Here is a 16,364-nt window from a genome sequence, read left to right as displayed (position 1 = left end):
AGATTCAGTTTACTGTCAAAGACTACAACATTTAAGCTGAAATCAAACAATTTGGACATTTTTTCTTAAAAATGACTAAAAAATGATTAATCAATTAGTAGGTGACAAGTAATCAATTAGTCACTGCGGTTCTCATTTTCAAATTTAGTACAGTGAGCCCACACATTTGAACATTTTACAACTTCAGCTTTTTATGCAATGTTACATAACTATTGTGTATCCAGGAGCTTGCTGATATTTTGGCACCGACCAGGCAGGAGCCTGTACCAGTTTAGTACCAATATCTCGAGACCCATCCCTCAAGACAACTAAAATTTTTTCTTCTTTAAATAAATATTGGTAATGTTACCAACAAATGTGTAATGTTCCCAAACATACTCTGACTCTGTCCTTATTTCCATTGCTATGAAAATACAGCGGAAACAGTGTAAAGACAAAGTCACACCGGAAGCGACATGTTGGTGTTAGTTCACAACCATCTGTCTAATCCATAGTAACTCTAACGGCTCTGGTGTGTATTTACAACCTAGATGCAGGGTATGAGAGCAGCAAATGTCAAGAAAACTAGCTTTGGATAAGATTCTCAATATTTCTGTTAGCAAAACTTTTAATTTCTCTGTTATTTTCAAGTATTAATGGTGGAAGTTACCAAAATGCCAATAAACCCACCAAAAGTGAGGCCAGTGAAAAAGCATCAAGGGACAGCATCATCTGCTGTGTTCCTACCTTGCTGTTGCTGGAGTTGCGGCCTGTTTGGACCCAGTTGTGGACCACGCTGCGGCCCCATGCCAGGATACATCTGGCCTGTGTTGGGGGGCATGTTGTGGGGCTGCTGGTGTTGGGGGTGTGGGGCCGACAGTGGGGTTTGGGGAGTTCTCTGTGGATGGGTCATAGCATTGGGTGGAGACTGCAGGGTGGTGTACCCTGCAACCTCTGGGGGTCCGGCTAGTCCTGCGCTAGGGGGTCTGCCCTGTTGGGGAGGAGGCGTTGGGGTTCCCAAAACCCGCATGGGGGACATGGATGAGGGGGAGGGGTAAGATCCCTGAGCTGGGGGGGCGAGGTGGGACTGGGGCTGGTTTTGAGGCTGGGGAAGATTCTGGGGGTGGTTAAGGGGGTGCATAGGCTGGCCCTGTTGCCCTGCCTGCTGCTGCATGGGGGCAGTGTGGGGCTGATGGGGCTGTGGTTGGTGTGGTGGTCCCGGGGGGTATCGCTGCCCCTGCTGGCCAGTTGCTGGGCCTGCTCCCTGGTTAAACCTCTGACCGAGCTGCCCTGGTCCCATGGCCTGGCTGGTGTTAGCACTGACGTTAGCATTAGCACCCTGGCCCATCCCGGGTCCCATGGCGCCGTACTGGGCCTGATAGCCAGGATACTGGCTGCCACCAAACCCTCCCATGCCCTGTTGGTGCTGGTGGGGGTGTGGAGGCTGTCGGGAGGGGGAGTGTGGGTATCTGGGGGTGTGGCCCATGTTGGGGTAGCCCTGGGGTTGTGGCTGGGTCTGAGGCTGGGGGTGTCTCATCTGGGCGCCCCCAATTCCAACATGTCCCAGGTAGTGAGATGGGTCCTGAGCAGGTGGGGGGGCCATGCTCTGTGGAGGGTAGTGTTGGTTCATGCGAGCTGCATTTGGTGTGGGGGGGCCTTGCATCCCACCATAGTTGCCTTGAGACATCTGGTAGGCTCCCATCTGGTTGGGGCCACCCCCTGGTTGTGTCGGAGGCTGCTGATAAGCTGATCGGCTCTGCTGTTGCTGCTGCTGCTGCTGCTGCTGCTGCTGCTGCTGCTGCTGGCCCCAAACTCCACCCCCACCTCCTCCTCCCCCAGCATCACCCGGGTACCCATGGTGGGGGTTGCTAGAGTTAGCTGGGTTGTTATGGTAGTGGGAAGCCATGCCGTTCATGGCTGGGTTTACGTTGGGTGGCCCCTGGCTGGGGCCGTTCTGGGCCATCATCCGTCCTCCAGCGGCACCAGGTTGATCGTAGCCTGTGTAAGGGCCGTGGTCGTACATCTGCCCCAATTTAGGCTGCCCTGGGCCTGGTCCAGCGCTGTGGATCATCCCCTGGTGGTAACCCCGGTTCCCCTGGTGCTCATGGTTCAGAGAGGGATTAGTCTGCTGGGCTAGGGGGTTGGACTGGGCAGGGGTTGGCTGCTGAGGAAAGCAGTCTCCTAAACCATCTAATCCATCTGAGAACAGCCCTGCATCGTCCCCGAATAAACTCAACATCCCTGGGTCCGCCATGGCTGGGTGGGGGGCCCACAGATGGAGGGGACTGGATGGAGGGAGGTGTGTTGTGCAGTGAGGAGCTAATCAGCTAGCTGCTAATTTGAAGCTTGCTACTTCATGGTCCTCATTAAGGTTCCTGGAGAGACAGACAGAGGGAGGGAGGGGAGGATAAAGAAATGAACAGAGGAGAAGGAGGGGGTGAAAAAAACATTGCAATTAGTGCAGGTACACACAAGGCTGCTATACAAGTCTGCTTATCCATTACAAAACGTCTGTACAAATGTGTTAAAAAATGTAGCCTTGACAACATTTTCTCTTCAAGCATTTGTGTGTAATAAGGGGTTGATAACTTAATTGTGACAAATCTGTCCCAGCAATTTTACTGCTAAAAGTATAGCAACACGCCAATTTTACACATTGCCATAGTGTTTGGGCAAAAACTTTGCTTTACCAATACTGACATGCACAGCACACTATACTATTTTGTTGATGTAAACAATCATACATCATATCAACATAACAATATCATTGTCATTATACTGGAATTTCTAAATTTGATGCAGTAATTCAAAAAATGTTGATATTCAATACTATTTAATACCACAGGGAAATATTTGATGCAACACTGAGGGCAGAAAATGGTATATTTTTATTAAAAACTAAATAAAATTACTATGAGAAACATAACCCTTTAAGAAACATTTGCTTTGTGAAAAAGCACAGCACATTTTTAATACTATCTGTATCAATAAACAGATATTTTTGACAACAATAGTTAATAGTAAGCTGAAGTCAAAGTTAGCAGTAAAAAGTCTTTACTTCATGTTACCTAATTAACCAGAGCTGTAGCTACTGTAGAGTAGAGTTGAGCTTTCTCCAGCTAGTTGGGTAAAACCCCCTTGCAGAATCTTAGCAACCACCACAACAAGCAACTGCATCATTTTATCTCATTGTTTGAACATACATTCATGTAGATTAAGAAACCATTAGCTCATGGTTAGACCTGGATATAATTTAAAAAGTTATGACACCAGCATCACTACTCTTAAACGGATAGGTACCAATAAAGTTACTTAATTTTTCCCCACTTCAGGAATGCCTCCATCCATATGATGGGTATAAAATGAACTAGTAATTCTGCATTTTATGCATTCATTTGCTAGAGGTGTGCCATACTTTCACAAGTTTTGGTGGTATCTCAGCATGCTGAACTTCCAATTCTGTCAAATACACTGTGCACGACTTCACAACACCTTAGACTGTTTGGTTTGTAGCTGCTGTGGTAGTGGGCCACTCATATACTGCATTAAATAATGATATCAACAGGATCAAATTCAGATATCATTTAACTGGAAAAGTTTCAGCACTACTTGTACTGGGTTACTTTGGTAGACACCTTAAAGGTATTGTGCACAAATACTTAGCCATGGTTGTGGTTATGCATAGTAATAAACACAGTAAGTATCAACAACATAGACCCCAAATACAGGCCCTAATCGTAAGTTTAAATTGCAATATTTGCAAGGAGAGCATTGAGCCATCTGAAGTTTGTATGATGCACAATCTAACTCATTTGAACATTTATAAGCAGCCTTATAACCTGCGAAGCAGAGGTGCAAGGGATTAACTTGGGTGTTTAGCAAGTTAATCAGTTGTAACCACCCCAGAAAAAAAACAGCCACTCATTGAAAAAAAACCTTTCACATTCACATACCCCGAAACACACACACTTCACATTAGCAAAGCCCCCAAAACCCTCCCCCACCTCCATTTTACAACCAAACAAAAGAACTTCTTTCTTTTCCAACACACACTCAGAGTCATTGAGAGAGTGTGTGTGTATGAGTGTGTATTAGAACAAAAGGGCCCAGCAGATGCAACTCTGTTTGAACAGCAACAGCTGCCATCCAGCCAACAGGACAGAGAGATTTTCTGTACACCAGTCAGTCAGTAGTTAGCTACTCGCTCAGCAAGCCATTCAGCTGGCTAACTAACCAGTCAGTCAGTCCAAGCAGATGTGTGAAGGCAGGGGAGTTAGCCAACTGTTACATTTTTAGCCTCTGGTCTCCCTGGGTATAATAGGGAAATAAACCTGCATAAAACAAGCTTACTTTAACCATATTTGTATCTAAAAATCTGAGGACTTTAGAGGCATGTCAACATAATTAACATCTGAGGGACTGGGTGGCCGACGCAACACCCCAGTCTGCCTAAGTGAGACTGTGCAGGTAGGTGGATCTAAGCATGCATGAGCGAGTGTGTGTAGGCTGTATCGGCTCCCGGGACAGGGAGGAGGTGGGGGAGGTTTGATTGTTGCTTCTCTGCATTTCAAAAAACACCGAAGCAAACTTCTTACGCTACACAGTTCCCCCTCCCCGCCTTCACCTTAATTCTTTCCTCCTCCACACTCCACTCATTCCTCCCACTAATTTTCCTCATCCACTTATTGGTTCATCACAGAGCCTCCACATAAAATGTCTTTTCATCACTCAAAACCAGTCATTTTACTTTACAAATAAGTATTTTGTACATTTAAAATTTTACCCTCAAAACACAATACAATCCGATACGTTTACCATTTGATTCAGTTCAGGGATCTGCGATCAATATCAGATGATACGTCATTCCATTCAGTTAAATATATCATTCAGTTACATTTATGCAAACACAAAAAGCAACTAAATAATGATTCAACAACTTTCAACTCTGACTAAACTCTTGTAGACATTTATGACAGACATGCCACTGGAATTTCAAAATAAAGGTGCATTTTATAGAGGTGTGTATTAGCAAGAATCTGGTGGTACAATACATATCATGATCCAGGGGTTACAATTAAATATATTGTGATAAATTGCAATGCTGTAAACAAGGTCATAGTTAAACTACTGCTAAAGTGCCAATCTTGACAGTACTCAAGTGTATTACTATTTTCTTACACTCCTAGTATCTTAAAGATGACAATATTTATCAATATTTTTTCGCTTTGCAACATGTAACACTGAATTGATATATCAATCCAGACTGATGTATCATTACACACTTACAAATTACTACTTAAAAAAGGTTAACAAGTCATTGTAGAACCACGAAGAGTTAGAACTTGTTGTGGCTAGGCTGCTCAGATTTAAAGGAGCGTCTTAAGTGTTATTGGCAGATTAACAGCTGCTTTTGAGTGCCCAGCCTGCTGGAGCCTATCCCAACATGCACCAGGCAAGAGCTGGGGTACATCCTGGACAGCTCACTAGTCTATCACATAGTTAGTCATATGAACGGTTTTGTGACTACAACAACAATTGTTAGAGTGTGTACGGCAGCATTGTTGCTGCGAGTGTTTCTCAAAATTATGACCATATTTCATATAAACCCTTCTGCTTTCTGTCACAAGGCAGATGTTTTCTCTTCAGCTTTACTCAACAGGATAAAAATGTTGGAACTGATTTGTCCACCAGCTTTTCATTCCTTCCACCATCTGCTTTTGTCAGACACTCTGAAAGCAGCATCTTTGAAATCTACCTTGCTCCCTGAAGTAATCCAGAAAATACAAACTTTCAGAGTACACAATTAAGTTCACAATTTGTCTTACTTGAAAATAAATATTACAGAAAATAAAGTTAAATTGATATTCTTCAATCTATGAAGCACTGAGCAGGATATTATTTCTGAATGGACCAAGTAATCCAAACTAGAGCAGTTGATTAATTATTGATTAATTATTAAACTATTAAATTATTTGCCAACTATTTTGGTTATCGATCAATCAGTTTGAGTGATTTTATAAATAGAAAGCAAAATAATCTGATACCAGCCTCTTAAATATTTTCTGGTTTATTTAGTCCTCTGACATGAAAGTAAATATCTTTGGGTTGTGGAATTTGAGCTGTGGGAAATGATCATTTCCAAACAACTAACCGATTAATTGAGAAAATAATCAACTGATTAATCGATAATGAAAATAATTATTGGCAGTAGCAGTGTTTCTTCTAGGATTTTTTTCAGCAGCGGGGGCAGGCGTTCCGTTTCTCTTCTTAGAGAAATATTTCAATAAACTCATCTGAAAAATGCAGTCAGTTGTTACATAATGGTGTGTAGATATTAATGTTAGCCTAATACTATAAATTAGTTTACTCACGTTAGCGACACTGAGTTGGCACCAGGCCAAATTAACTTAAACTACCGATAAGTTACGTAACGTTAGCTGGTCATCAACATACTGTGAACGTCTGTTTAACTTGTAAAATCTACGTCGAGTTATCTCAAGCTAATAACTTACGTCTACCTCTTCTCCGGCCGGTAATTCGCTGCTTTATTGTTCATTTGAAATTCGGGAATTCGCGCCTCTGACTCTGCCCTGTCACCTAGGTGCTTGACGTGCTTGACGACCGCGCCCCCCAAACAACGCTAGCATCATGCAAATGAGCACGCGCAAGTATATTTCCATACTGAGCAAGATAGTTATCTGCAGTTTGTGGCCCGCCACTTCTAAATGAATGTAGAGGAAACACTGCAGTAGCCCTAATCTGAACTTCTGGTAAGAAACAATAACTGAGACCAAACCATTTCACTGCCAGTGGTAGCCATCATAAGTCAAAATCTTTCTGTAATGAGATTTATAAAAGTCACTTAAAGGGATGGTTCACACCAAAGTCAAAAATCCAAAATTCTCCATTTACCTGTAGTGTTATTTAGATTGTTAGATAGTTGGGCAGAAAGAACATGTGAACTAACCAAGTCATGATTTCTGGAAAGACACACTGCCTTGAGCACAACAAGGTGAAGACCTTCTAGTTCCATTACATTGGAGAGAGGGCAGATATCTCAGAAACTCAGCAATTCACACCAAAACTATCTAGATAAATAAATAGTACTACAGGCAAGAGGAAATTTTTTGTATATTTTGTTTTGGAGTGACCTGTCCCTTGAACTATATCACCATCACACTACCATTCAATGAATAGTTTCTGGGTGACAATAAAGAATACCCTTCAGTCAGTAGGAGGCCAACAGTCACTATTAGCATGACACAGGACTACAGTAAAAGAGCCTTCCTTCAGGCCCTGGGGCCTTCTGTCGGGAGGCTCAACAATGCCTGATGGGAGCATCCACTCTTATTGTGTAAATAGCAGTTAACAAGCTCTTTCCTCCATGAATCTGTGAACCATAAACAAGCTGCCAACACAAAGACAGGAAGACAGGTGCTGCTCAACTCTTTGCTATATTATGGTCAGCAACAGGAGAGGAATGCACAGATACACTCATCTACACACTTCTTTGTTATTCTTTGAGCCTTAACAGTGGCACTCAGGCACAGCTGTATGTTTAAGCAGTGATTCTATGCAATGTGCTATAACCTCTGTGTGCTAATGGCTCAGTTACTGACATAGTAGGGAAGTCGAGCCCACCAGCAACAGTAGCCGGTTGACTTAAGAGCCACAGCCACACTCATATGAAACAATATTTAATCAAATCATGAAGCGGTTAACCGCTACTTAAATCACTAATTGGGTCTGTAAATCTCGCGCATGAATGCACAGACCAGACAAACATTTATACTCCTCTGAAATCTCAAGATAATTTAATTTATAAGGGTGACAGCTGAATTAGTAGTTGCACTATTCTATTACTACTTTAACTAGTACTGACACATCTGGATTAGCAGACATCTGCTGCAAATCAAGCGCTCCCAATTTTCTGCAAGTTGTAGTGCAAATGATAACGCTGTTATACCACATGACTAATTCTGCAGAGTCAGAGTGGACAGTGACAGAAACAAATTAATCTGTGTATAAAATATATAGAGATAACCCAAAAGTGTGAGAGAAAGTAGTGCCAGCAGTAGAACAATTCTGAGTGAAACTTTCAAGTACAAACAAAACAAACTAACACACAAATCATTCTGATCTCTACATCTATCCACCCATTTTCCAATCCATCTGAATCTTATGCCTCCGAGCTTCTGAATTCCTTTCATCAATGCCGACATGTTTTTCTGACAGTTACCCGTTGCAAAACAATGACGTCAAACTGGAAACGTGTAACAAAAGAGGGGTCATGGCAGAGAGGAAGACGTGATCTGAAGTGTGGCTTCATTCATTAAAAAAGATGCCAAAAGTTCTGGCTGTAATGTCTGTAAAATGATCATTTCAGGTAAGGGTGGTAAAACCAGCAATACGCTGAAACACTGTGCTATACAACATGGGATTTAATTCCAGGAATTCCATGTATTTGACCCTCTAGAAACAAGTGACACTGCTTCCCAAGTACAGCTGCTTAATCGCTTAATCCATTATGAATAAATTATGAAATTAATTGCCAACTATTCTGATAATCAATTAAGTGGTTTGGGTGATTTTTGAAGACAAAAAAAATAAAAAAATAAAAATTCTCAAATTTCAGCTTCTTAAATGTGCATATTTTCTGGCTTCTTCTATGGCAGGAAATTGAATTTATTTGTATTATGAGCAAACCAAGACATTCTGAAGACATCATCTTGCTTGATCGACATTTTCGATTATTTTATGACATTTTAGACACCAAACAACTAATCAATTAATCAAGAATATAATCAACAGATAAAACAATGAAAAAAACTTTTAGTAGCAGTCCTATTCCCAGCCAAGTAGCACGTCCAGTAAATAATGTTATATTGACATTAGCAGGCAGGCTGAGCAGATTTTTTCCTTGACTAAAAACCTAAATAAAAATAAATGCTGTACAAATATTGTCTCATTTCATCTGTTTTAAATGATTACAGACTGTCTCTACAAGCAGCTCAGGCTAGAGCCAGCTAAGAAATCAATAGGGGAAATGAAAAGAATGGGACCGATAAGGAGAACTGATAATAGCATTGGTATCAGTAAAATGTAATCAATTCCCATCCTTAAATATAAGACGCAAACAGACCTATAGAGGCTCTTCTTTTGGTCACTTGATCACTGATGCATTATGTGAAACGTAGGTACACTTTCTAGTGCTAGTTTAAATCCTCCATATAGTATATACACTATAAATGTGCAACTGTAAATGGAAGCCAGGGCTTAACAATCAGGCTTGCCCGCTTGCCCAGTGCAAGTAAAATGCCATGTCGGGCAAGTAAATCTAGCAACTCACTTGCCTGACTGAGCAGGTGGTAAAAAGGAATTAAACTATTTGGATTCTCAATTAATTAAGTAATTTTTCAATCAGAAATGCTGTATTTTGCCTCTAAAATATAGAGATTTCCAATTTGTCTTTGTTTATTATCATATTGAACTGAATAGTTTCGACTCTGGACTGAGCAAACAAGATATTTAAAGACATCAAACTTTGAGAAACACTATTTGACACTGCAGCCCTAGACTAATATGACAATTGACTTTGTTATTTGAACTGCTAATAAATAAGCCAGCTGTACAAGGGCAAGTAAAAATTGACTTGAGGCAAGTAGATTTCTGGCCCACTTGCCTGACCAGGTTTTGCTCAACCAAAAGAAAAAAAAAGTCACACAAATCAAATTAACAATGACATAAAAACAGAAAACAGCACATCATCAAATCTCTTTAGTAGCACTAAGCTGATTTATAAATGTTCTCTACAGAAGTCAAACATGATCTTACAGTACGACAGCCCAGCACAAACTAACAGCCTCTGCAGTTAAAGTAGTGCTTCAGCTGTTGCCATTAGAGAACTTGTGTTCCGCTACTGGATCACAGCAGTGTAAGCACCAGCGCTGTTGCGTTACATCACTTCCTGTGCATTTCAATCACTACAGGGAGAAAAAAAGTTTCCGCATGTGAGCACGCGTGTGTGTGTGGCAGGTGAGAGTAATTGAGCATAATTTCACATCCTTTGCAGTGAGCTACTACGAAGGCAACTGATTTCCTGTCAGCTCAGTCAGATGCACACAACATTAGAGCGCAAGTTCCACTACACTATATAGAGTAATTGTAGCTGTATAAGCACTTGCTGCTGGCTACTGTGTGTAAGAGTGTGTGTGTGCGGCAGCCTCTGGGCTTTCATCAGATCACAGCTCTAGTGCAAGTATGAGAGCAACAGATTCTTTCCTCCACTCGTCCTCCTTGTATTTTGTCTGGCCTTTAGAAGTGAGCCTCCCACCAGATAACACTCTTCTGTACCCTGGACAGAGCTGGACACATTCCCTCTGCACTTCACCTCTCGCCTCTCCTTTATTTCATCCTCCCTCCCTCTCACTGGTGCTGTTCATCCCTCTTCTCCTGAGTAAAACCTCCTTCAGTCTTAACAGCCAGGGAAGAGACGAGCCTTCTGCTCTCCTCGGCTTTGTTTTCTTGAACTTTCTGTACCACTTCCTCTGCCGCTTGAGCCAGGCTTGAGCTCTCGCCTCTTTCTCACAGCAAGCATGCACACAAACACATGCACGGTTTGGTATTGAGGCCCAGCTGTCACTGTAGAAGGAATTAGGTGAACGGTCAGTGTGCCGCTTTAGACGCCAAATCTCATCAAAGGATGAGGCACTGAACCCCCCACACCCCTCTCCCCTCCTACTGCCGTAACACACACGTGGTGAGGAGTCAGGAGGAGGTAAGACCATACACACAATTACAAACATTAGTAACTAATCTGCCATCACCTGGAAACAGAGCGCTGGCCAATCAAATAGATTCCAGTACACATAACCAGGTGTGGCTCACCTCACAAGTATCAAGATGAAGGGGCAAACCATTTCTACCTTGATAATTTTCCAAATCAAAAAAAAAAACCTGGCTAAAAGCAAATTAAGTATTTAACATCTGATTAGACTTCTTATCTTATCTACTACAACACACTCACACCAACACAGCCCCATCAGTGTGAACATCTAAACATCATATCCATTTCATATCTACTCAAACACAATTCAAATGAATAAGAGGTGTTTAAAAGCCAAATTTATGTCACCTCCATCTGTCGCTGTAATCACTCATTCTGAATGGAAATATCGTCAGTCACAATGCACATGTTAGCAATGATCTCCATGTTGTTGGACGACATCACAACCAATAAAGAGTGTTTAGATTGACAGTTTCAGTGCAGCAGCACAGAAAGTGCTGCTGGCATTTATGAGCAGCAGCTCGGGATGGGGTATAAAGAACTGGTGCTTGTTCCTGACCAGTCAATCCCAAAGTATAGATAAGCTCCTGGACTAACAATACAGCTATCAGTATTTATGTAATATTACATAAAAAGCTGACAGGGCAAAACATTCAAAAGCGTGTGCTCACTTCACTAAATTTAATAAAAATGCAGATAAATACAATAACTCGAGAAACAATTTAACTTTCAAAAAGTGATAAAATAACTGTTGAATCTTTTAAAATCTTTATGTCATGTCTATTTTTTGCATGAAATTATGTCTAGTAGTATTAATAATCCTAACAATAACCATCCCTACTCAAATAATCAAGTGAATCAGAAGTGTGGAAAAGTCAAATTTATGTCACCTCATTTTATCACTGTAATCACTCCTTTTGTATGGAAATAGTCCATCACAATGCACATGTTGTCATTGCTCTGCATTTTGTCAGACAACTTCACAACCACTAAGTAGTGTTTTGATTAACAGTTTCAGTGCTGCAGAACTGAAAAATACTGCTTATTTTAGCTAGCAATTATAGGCAGCAACTGGATCACAATTTCATAATTGTGTAGTCGTCTGACAAACACAAAGTCTTAACACCACACTAGGGCTGAAGCAATTAATTAGTTGAGTAAAATTAAATCTATTTGGATAACTGGTTACATGTTAAATGTTTAAAAAATGACAGAAATTCATGAGTCCCAGTTTCTCCAATGTGAATATTTTCTGGTTTTCTGGGTCTTCTATGATATTACAGCATATCTCTATATCCTGGCTTTGGACTCCTGGTTGCAAAAAAGCTCCAAGCAATTGTGATTGATGTTTTTTACTTTTTCCACAATAGCAGGTGGTTAACATACAGTAAGTATGTGGTATAAGTGGCACTGCAGGCCCTTAAGGTCCCATCATGCAGTCCTTCACGAATTAAGTCAGCTACCCAGTGACAGATATCTGGTAACACAACTGAGAAGTTGTGTTCACAAATGTGGTTTCACAAGACCGCACTGATGTTTATCAGTGTTTTCAGAGATGACAGCCTGTACATGCTCAAGCATTAAACAACAGACAGGTCAGTTTGAAGGGAGATGAGTATTTAACAAAAAAGAAAAAGAGTTCCTCCTCTCTATTATTATTAATGGTGCACCAACCCCACTTTTTCATAAGTGATTCCAAGTATGTCATTAAGTGGATCACCTGATGCTGAGTAATGATCTAAGTATATATTAGTAATTCATGTTGTTGTCAAAAACTTACTCTCCACATCTGTTACAGTACAGACTGTATATTCCTACAAAAGATAAGACATATAAAATAGCTTATTTTATAGAAAGGTACCAAAGAGTCTTTGTTAACAAGTACTTGTGTGTGACAAGGGGGAGGAAGTACCAACTTTGGGACTGTTTATCTGAGACAGATTACTTTGCAGATTGGCGTTTCAAGATGTACCACAATATCAGTGTTGGGGGAACTTGTACATGTTTAGATAAATGTCAAAAGTAAGCCTGAATGAAATGTCGTATAACACTGAATGACAGAGGAATACTATGAGATATTGCTTAACAAAGGGAGACTACTAAAAACTATGACCAAATTAGGGAAAAAACAGGAAAATTTTGCATTTAAATTTGAAATAGCAAGATTAAAGTCTTTAAACTTTAAGTACTAATGCTAGTGATAGAAAAAATAATCAGGAGGAGGAAGATTTTTAAGTTTGCATTATGAGAATTAAGTCAAAATGTAAAGAAATAAATGTAAAGAAATACCATGCGGAAAATAGAGTCTGCATTTTGACTTTTCAAGATGCAAAGATAAATCTTCCTCCCCTCATTCCCCCCCCCCTTATGCCTGGCCCTAATAGTCTTCTGTAAAATGATAGATGGGTTGCAACTAACAATCATTTTCATGATTGATTAATCGCCTGATTATTTTCTCGATTAACAGTTTGTTATATAAAACAACAAATGTGAAAAATACTGATCCCTGTAAATTAAAACACAAGAGATTAGCAAGTCATTTTGCTGTCTTAAAGTGTTATTTTTTCTGACCCAAAAATAATCCACTTACTACATCCTAAGACCAAAAAAGCAATGAATTCTCACATTTGAGAACCTGCAACCATCAAATGTTCAGCTCAAAAAAACAATAAATCCATTTTCAAAATGGTTATCAATGAAACAAAAGCACTGTGTAGCAGACAGCTGACATAGTTTCCTGATGAGAGGGACAAGGCCTTTCTTTTGCTTTTCTTGTGTGTAATAATGCCAAGCAAACTATGTCCCAAAATAAAATCTGAGATACAGTATCAGGACTTTGACCTTGAAGCAGCTGACAGTTTTATTATCCAGTTTAAACAAAGTGAGAAGAAATATGGAAAGGGCTTGGTTGTGTCACTGCTGGAGGCAGGCAGGCACATAAGCCTGTGAGTCCAACAACATAATTAACAGCTCGGCAAGTTCCACCTCACCTGCTGAAACCATAAGTAATCACTGAGTGGCTCCAACACGTATAGTTTTAGCCGACTTGATAAATGAACTGGCGATCACCAGCTAGGGCTCAGGAATTCACACTGACTGTGCAGCTCTGTCAAACCACAATTATCGAGGCCATGCGTTCAGCCAAGCCGAAACCACAGAATATCACTGCCAAGTTAGTGCAACTGAATGGCCTCTCTGGCAGCCGGCAATATTACAGTCATTCACTGTAGTGCAGCAGAGATGGGCCTTCATTTTACAGAAACCCAAACAGGAACTCTAATAAAAACACTGTCATCAACCTCCAATCCCAGCAAAATGGTATTATACACATACACTGAAATGCATGTTTAAAGTACAGGAAACCTGATCACAGTTTTGTGCAGTTTCAATGGATACTTGTACATTTGTTGGCTATTTAAGACAATGCCTATAAACTAGAGCTGCAATAATTCTTCTTAAATTTAAGAATTTGTTGCTTCTCTTTGTCATTTCTGATAGGGATGCGCAACATGGATTTTTTTTAGCTCATAATCAATAATTACCTGCTTCTCGTGGCCGGTACCCACAGGCTAACCAATTTCTGTATTTTAAAAAGTTCATATAACCTGTAGTTCATGCACATGTGAGGCCAAGATGTGAGTGAGCAAAGATGGATGTTTTAATAATACACAGGGTCTGACCTGACTAGGTCTGCAACTAACAATTTTTTAATCATCGATTAATATGTTGATTATTTTCTCGATTAAATGATTATTAATCGATTAGTGGTTGGATCATAAAAAGACAATAAACTGTGAAAAATGCTGATCACCGTTTTCCAAAGCTCAAGTTGATGTCCTCAAATGTCTTATGTCCAAAACACACATAAATTTTACTCTCATTAGAGGATCAGAAAATATTCACATTTGAGAAGCTGAAATCAGAGAATTTGGATTTAATTAGTAAATGTCAAGCAAGTAATCGATTAGCAAAATAGTTAGCAATTAATAGATTAATAACCAATTAACTGTTGTAGCTCTAGACCAAACCAAATCTGACATTACTATTAAAACAAACAAATAGTTCTGATTCTTCAAATGTTCATTTAAAGTACATAAAAAAAACTTCAAATACACTTCAGCTTCCAGAGAGCATTTTGCCTAAAAATTCAAACTTCATGCTTTGACATCTGTCAAATCAGATATTATGGCTGATATTTATCAGCTAATATACAGATACTGACACAGACCAATATAGCTGTGATAGGCTAATTACTGGTTGATAATTTATCAGCCCCAATATTTATCATGCATCCCTACTTTATGGTAGTAAGTGAAAAATTTTGGACTCCTGGACAAAAAAAAGCAATTTAAAGTATCAGGGAAGTATAGTCCAATTTGATCCATTAGTCAAAATTTTCTTGCCAATGCTTAACTTAACACTGAGCGACATGCCGTAAAGAAAGAATCATCACGGGTAACACAGAAGACCAGGATGTGTCACAGGAACAGGAGGCAGAACATGAGTGAGACCTGTCAGCAGTGCTGACATGTCAGCTGTGACGAGTTATTTTAAAATCAAGAAAGAAAATGTCAAAGTTGCTATTTATGCATTTAAATTTCATTTTGAGTGTTTTAATTGTTAAACAAAGTGCATCCTTACAAACATATTAAGAGCTTAGTTGTTTCAGAAAAGGAAAAAGACAGTATCAGATTGGTAGAAGCAGATACTCAAGGTTGTGTTATCAAGGCATCCCTAATTTGAAGACGTCACTTTGGGCGCTGGGAAATTGTGATGAGTATTTTTTCCAATTAATCAAGAAAATGAGCATCAGATTGTTAATGAAAACAATCATTGGTTGCAGCCCTCACGTAAACAGGTGAGCATGCACCACAGTGTCCGTGTTTTCACTCCAACCAATCCCTACATCAGCTGATGTAACTGATAAGTTCCTCCAGTCTCAGTCAAGGTGTGTTGGTCGGTGACGTCACCTGGTGTAAACTTTGGTTGGTATGAAAACCTGTAGGCGCTCAGCCCTCTGTGCACACTTCTCCTTTTTCCTGCTCTTAACATTTCTGAAAGTCTGATATTGACTAATTCTTTTAGAAATCTGGAGTAAAATCTGCATGTGGTGACCCCCACCTTGATACAAAAAGTCAGATCTGAGAGCTGAGAAAGACCCCTCCCTTATTAAATTTCTTTTAGACAAAACCTTATTTGTCCTAACTTATTTGTCACATCATACTTGACCAAATGGCTCCAAATCACTGTGTGTATGCAGTGTTGGTGTGGGGTGAAGGGAGGAAGAAGGAAGAGCGATTAGCCAACAAGCAGCTCAATGCGGTCCTGTCTGTGCTGTTGAAAGTTTGGCAGCTAAACTGTCTGTAGCCTCCAGGCTTTACTACAGGAAATCTCTGCCATGTCAACAACACCATTTTTCCACTGAGACACAGACAAACAGACAGACAGACAGGCAGGCAGGCACCGGCAAACAAAACACAGCCAAAGAAACAAACTACACCAAAAGCTTAGCAGACACAACCCAACTAGACACCTGAAGAAGTGAGTGATCTCCTTCTTCCTCTGGAGAACACGCGTGCGCCCACCCACCTCCCATTAC

The 16,364-nt window shown here is 40.4% G+C and overlaps 1 protein-coding gene across 1 annotated transcript in view; it reads right to left on the bottom strand.

Moving 5' to 3' along the window:
• Window positions 1-16,364, bottom strand: part of chd7 (chromodomain helicase DNA binding protein 7) — a 95,327-nt gene that overhangs the window by 66,491 nt on the left and 12,472 nt on the right. Inside the window, exon 2 of the mRNA XM_084732261.1 lies at window positions 727-2,354. Coding sequence (XP_084588387.1) covers window positions 727-2,233 — 1,507 coding nt within the window. The 5' untranslated portion in view covers window positions 2,234-2,354. The remainder of the gene's footprint in view (window positions 1-726; window positions 2,355-16,364) is intronic.

The sequence above is a fragment of the Lutjanus erythropterus genome, chromosome 12 (genome assembly GCF_056507025.1).
Source record: "Lutjanus erythropterus isolate fLutEry1 chromosome 12, fLutEry1.hap2, whole genome shotgun sequence".
NCBI classification, from domain to species: domain Eukaryota; kingdom Metazoa; phylum Chordata; class Actinopteri; order Lutjaniformes; family Lutjanidae; genus Lutjanus; species Lutjanus erythropterus.
This window is presented reverse-complemented; position numbering and strand designations above follow the sequence as displayed.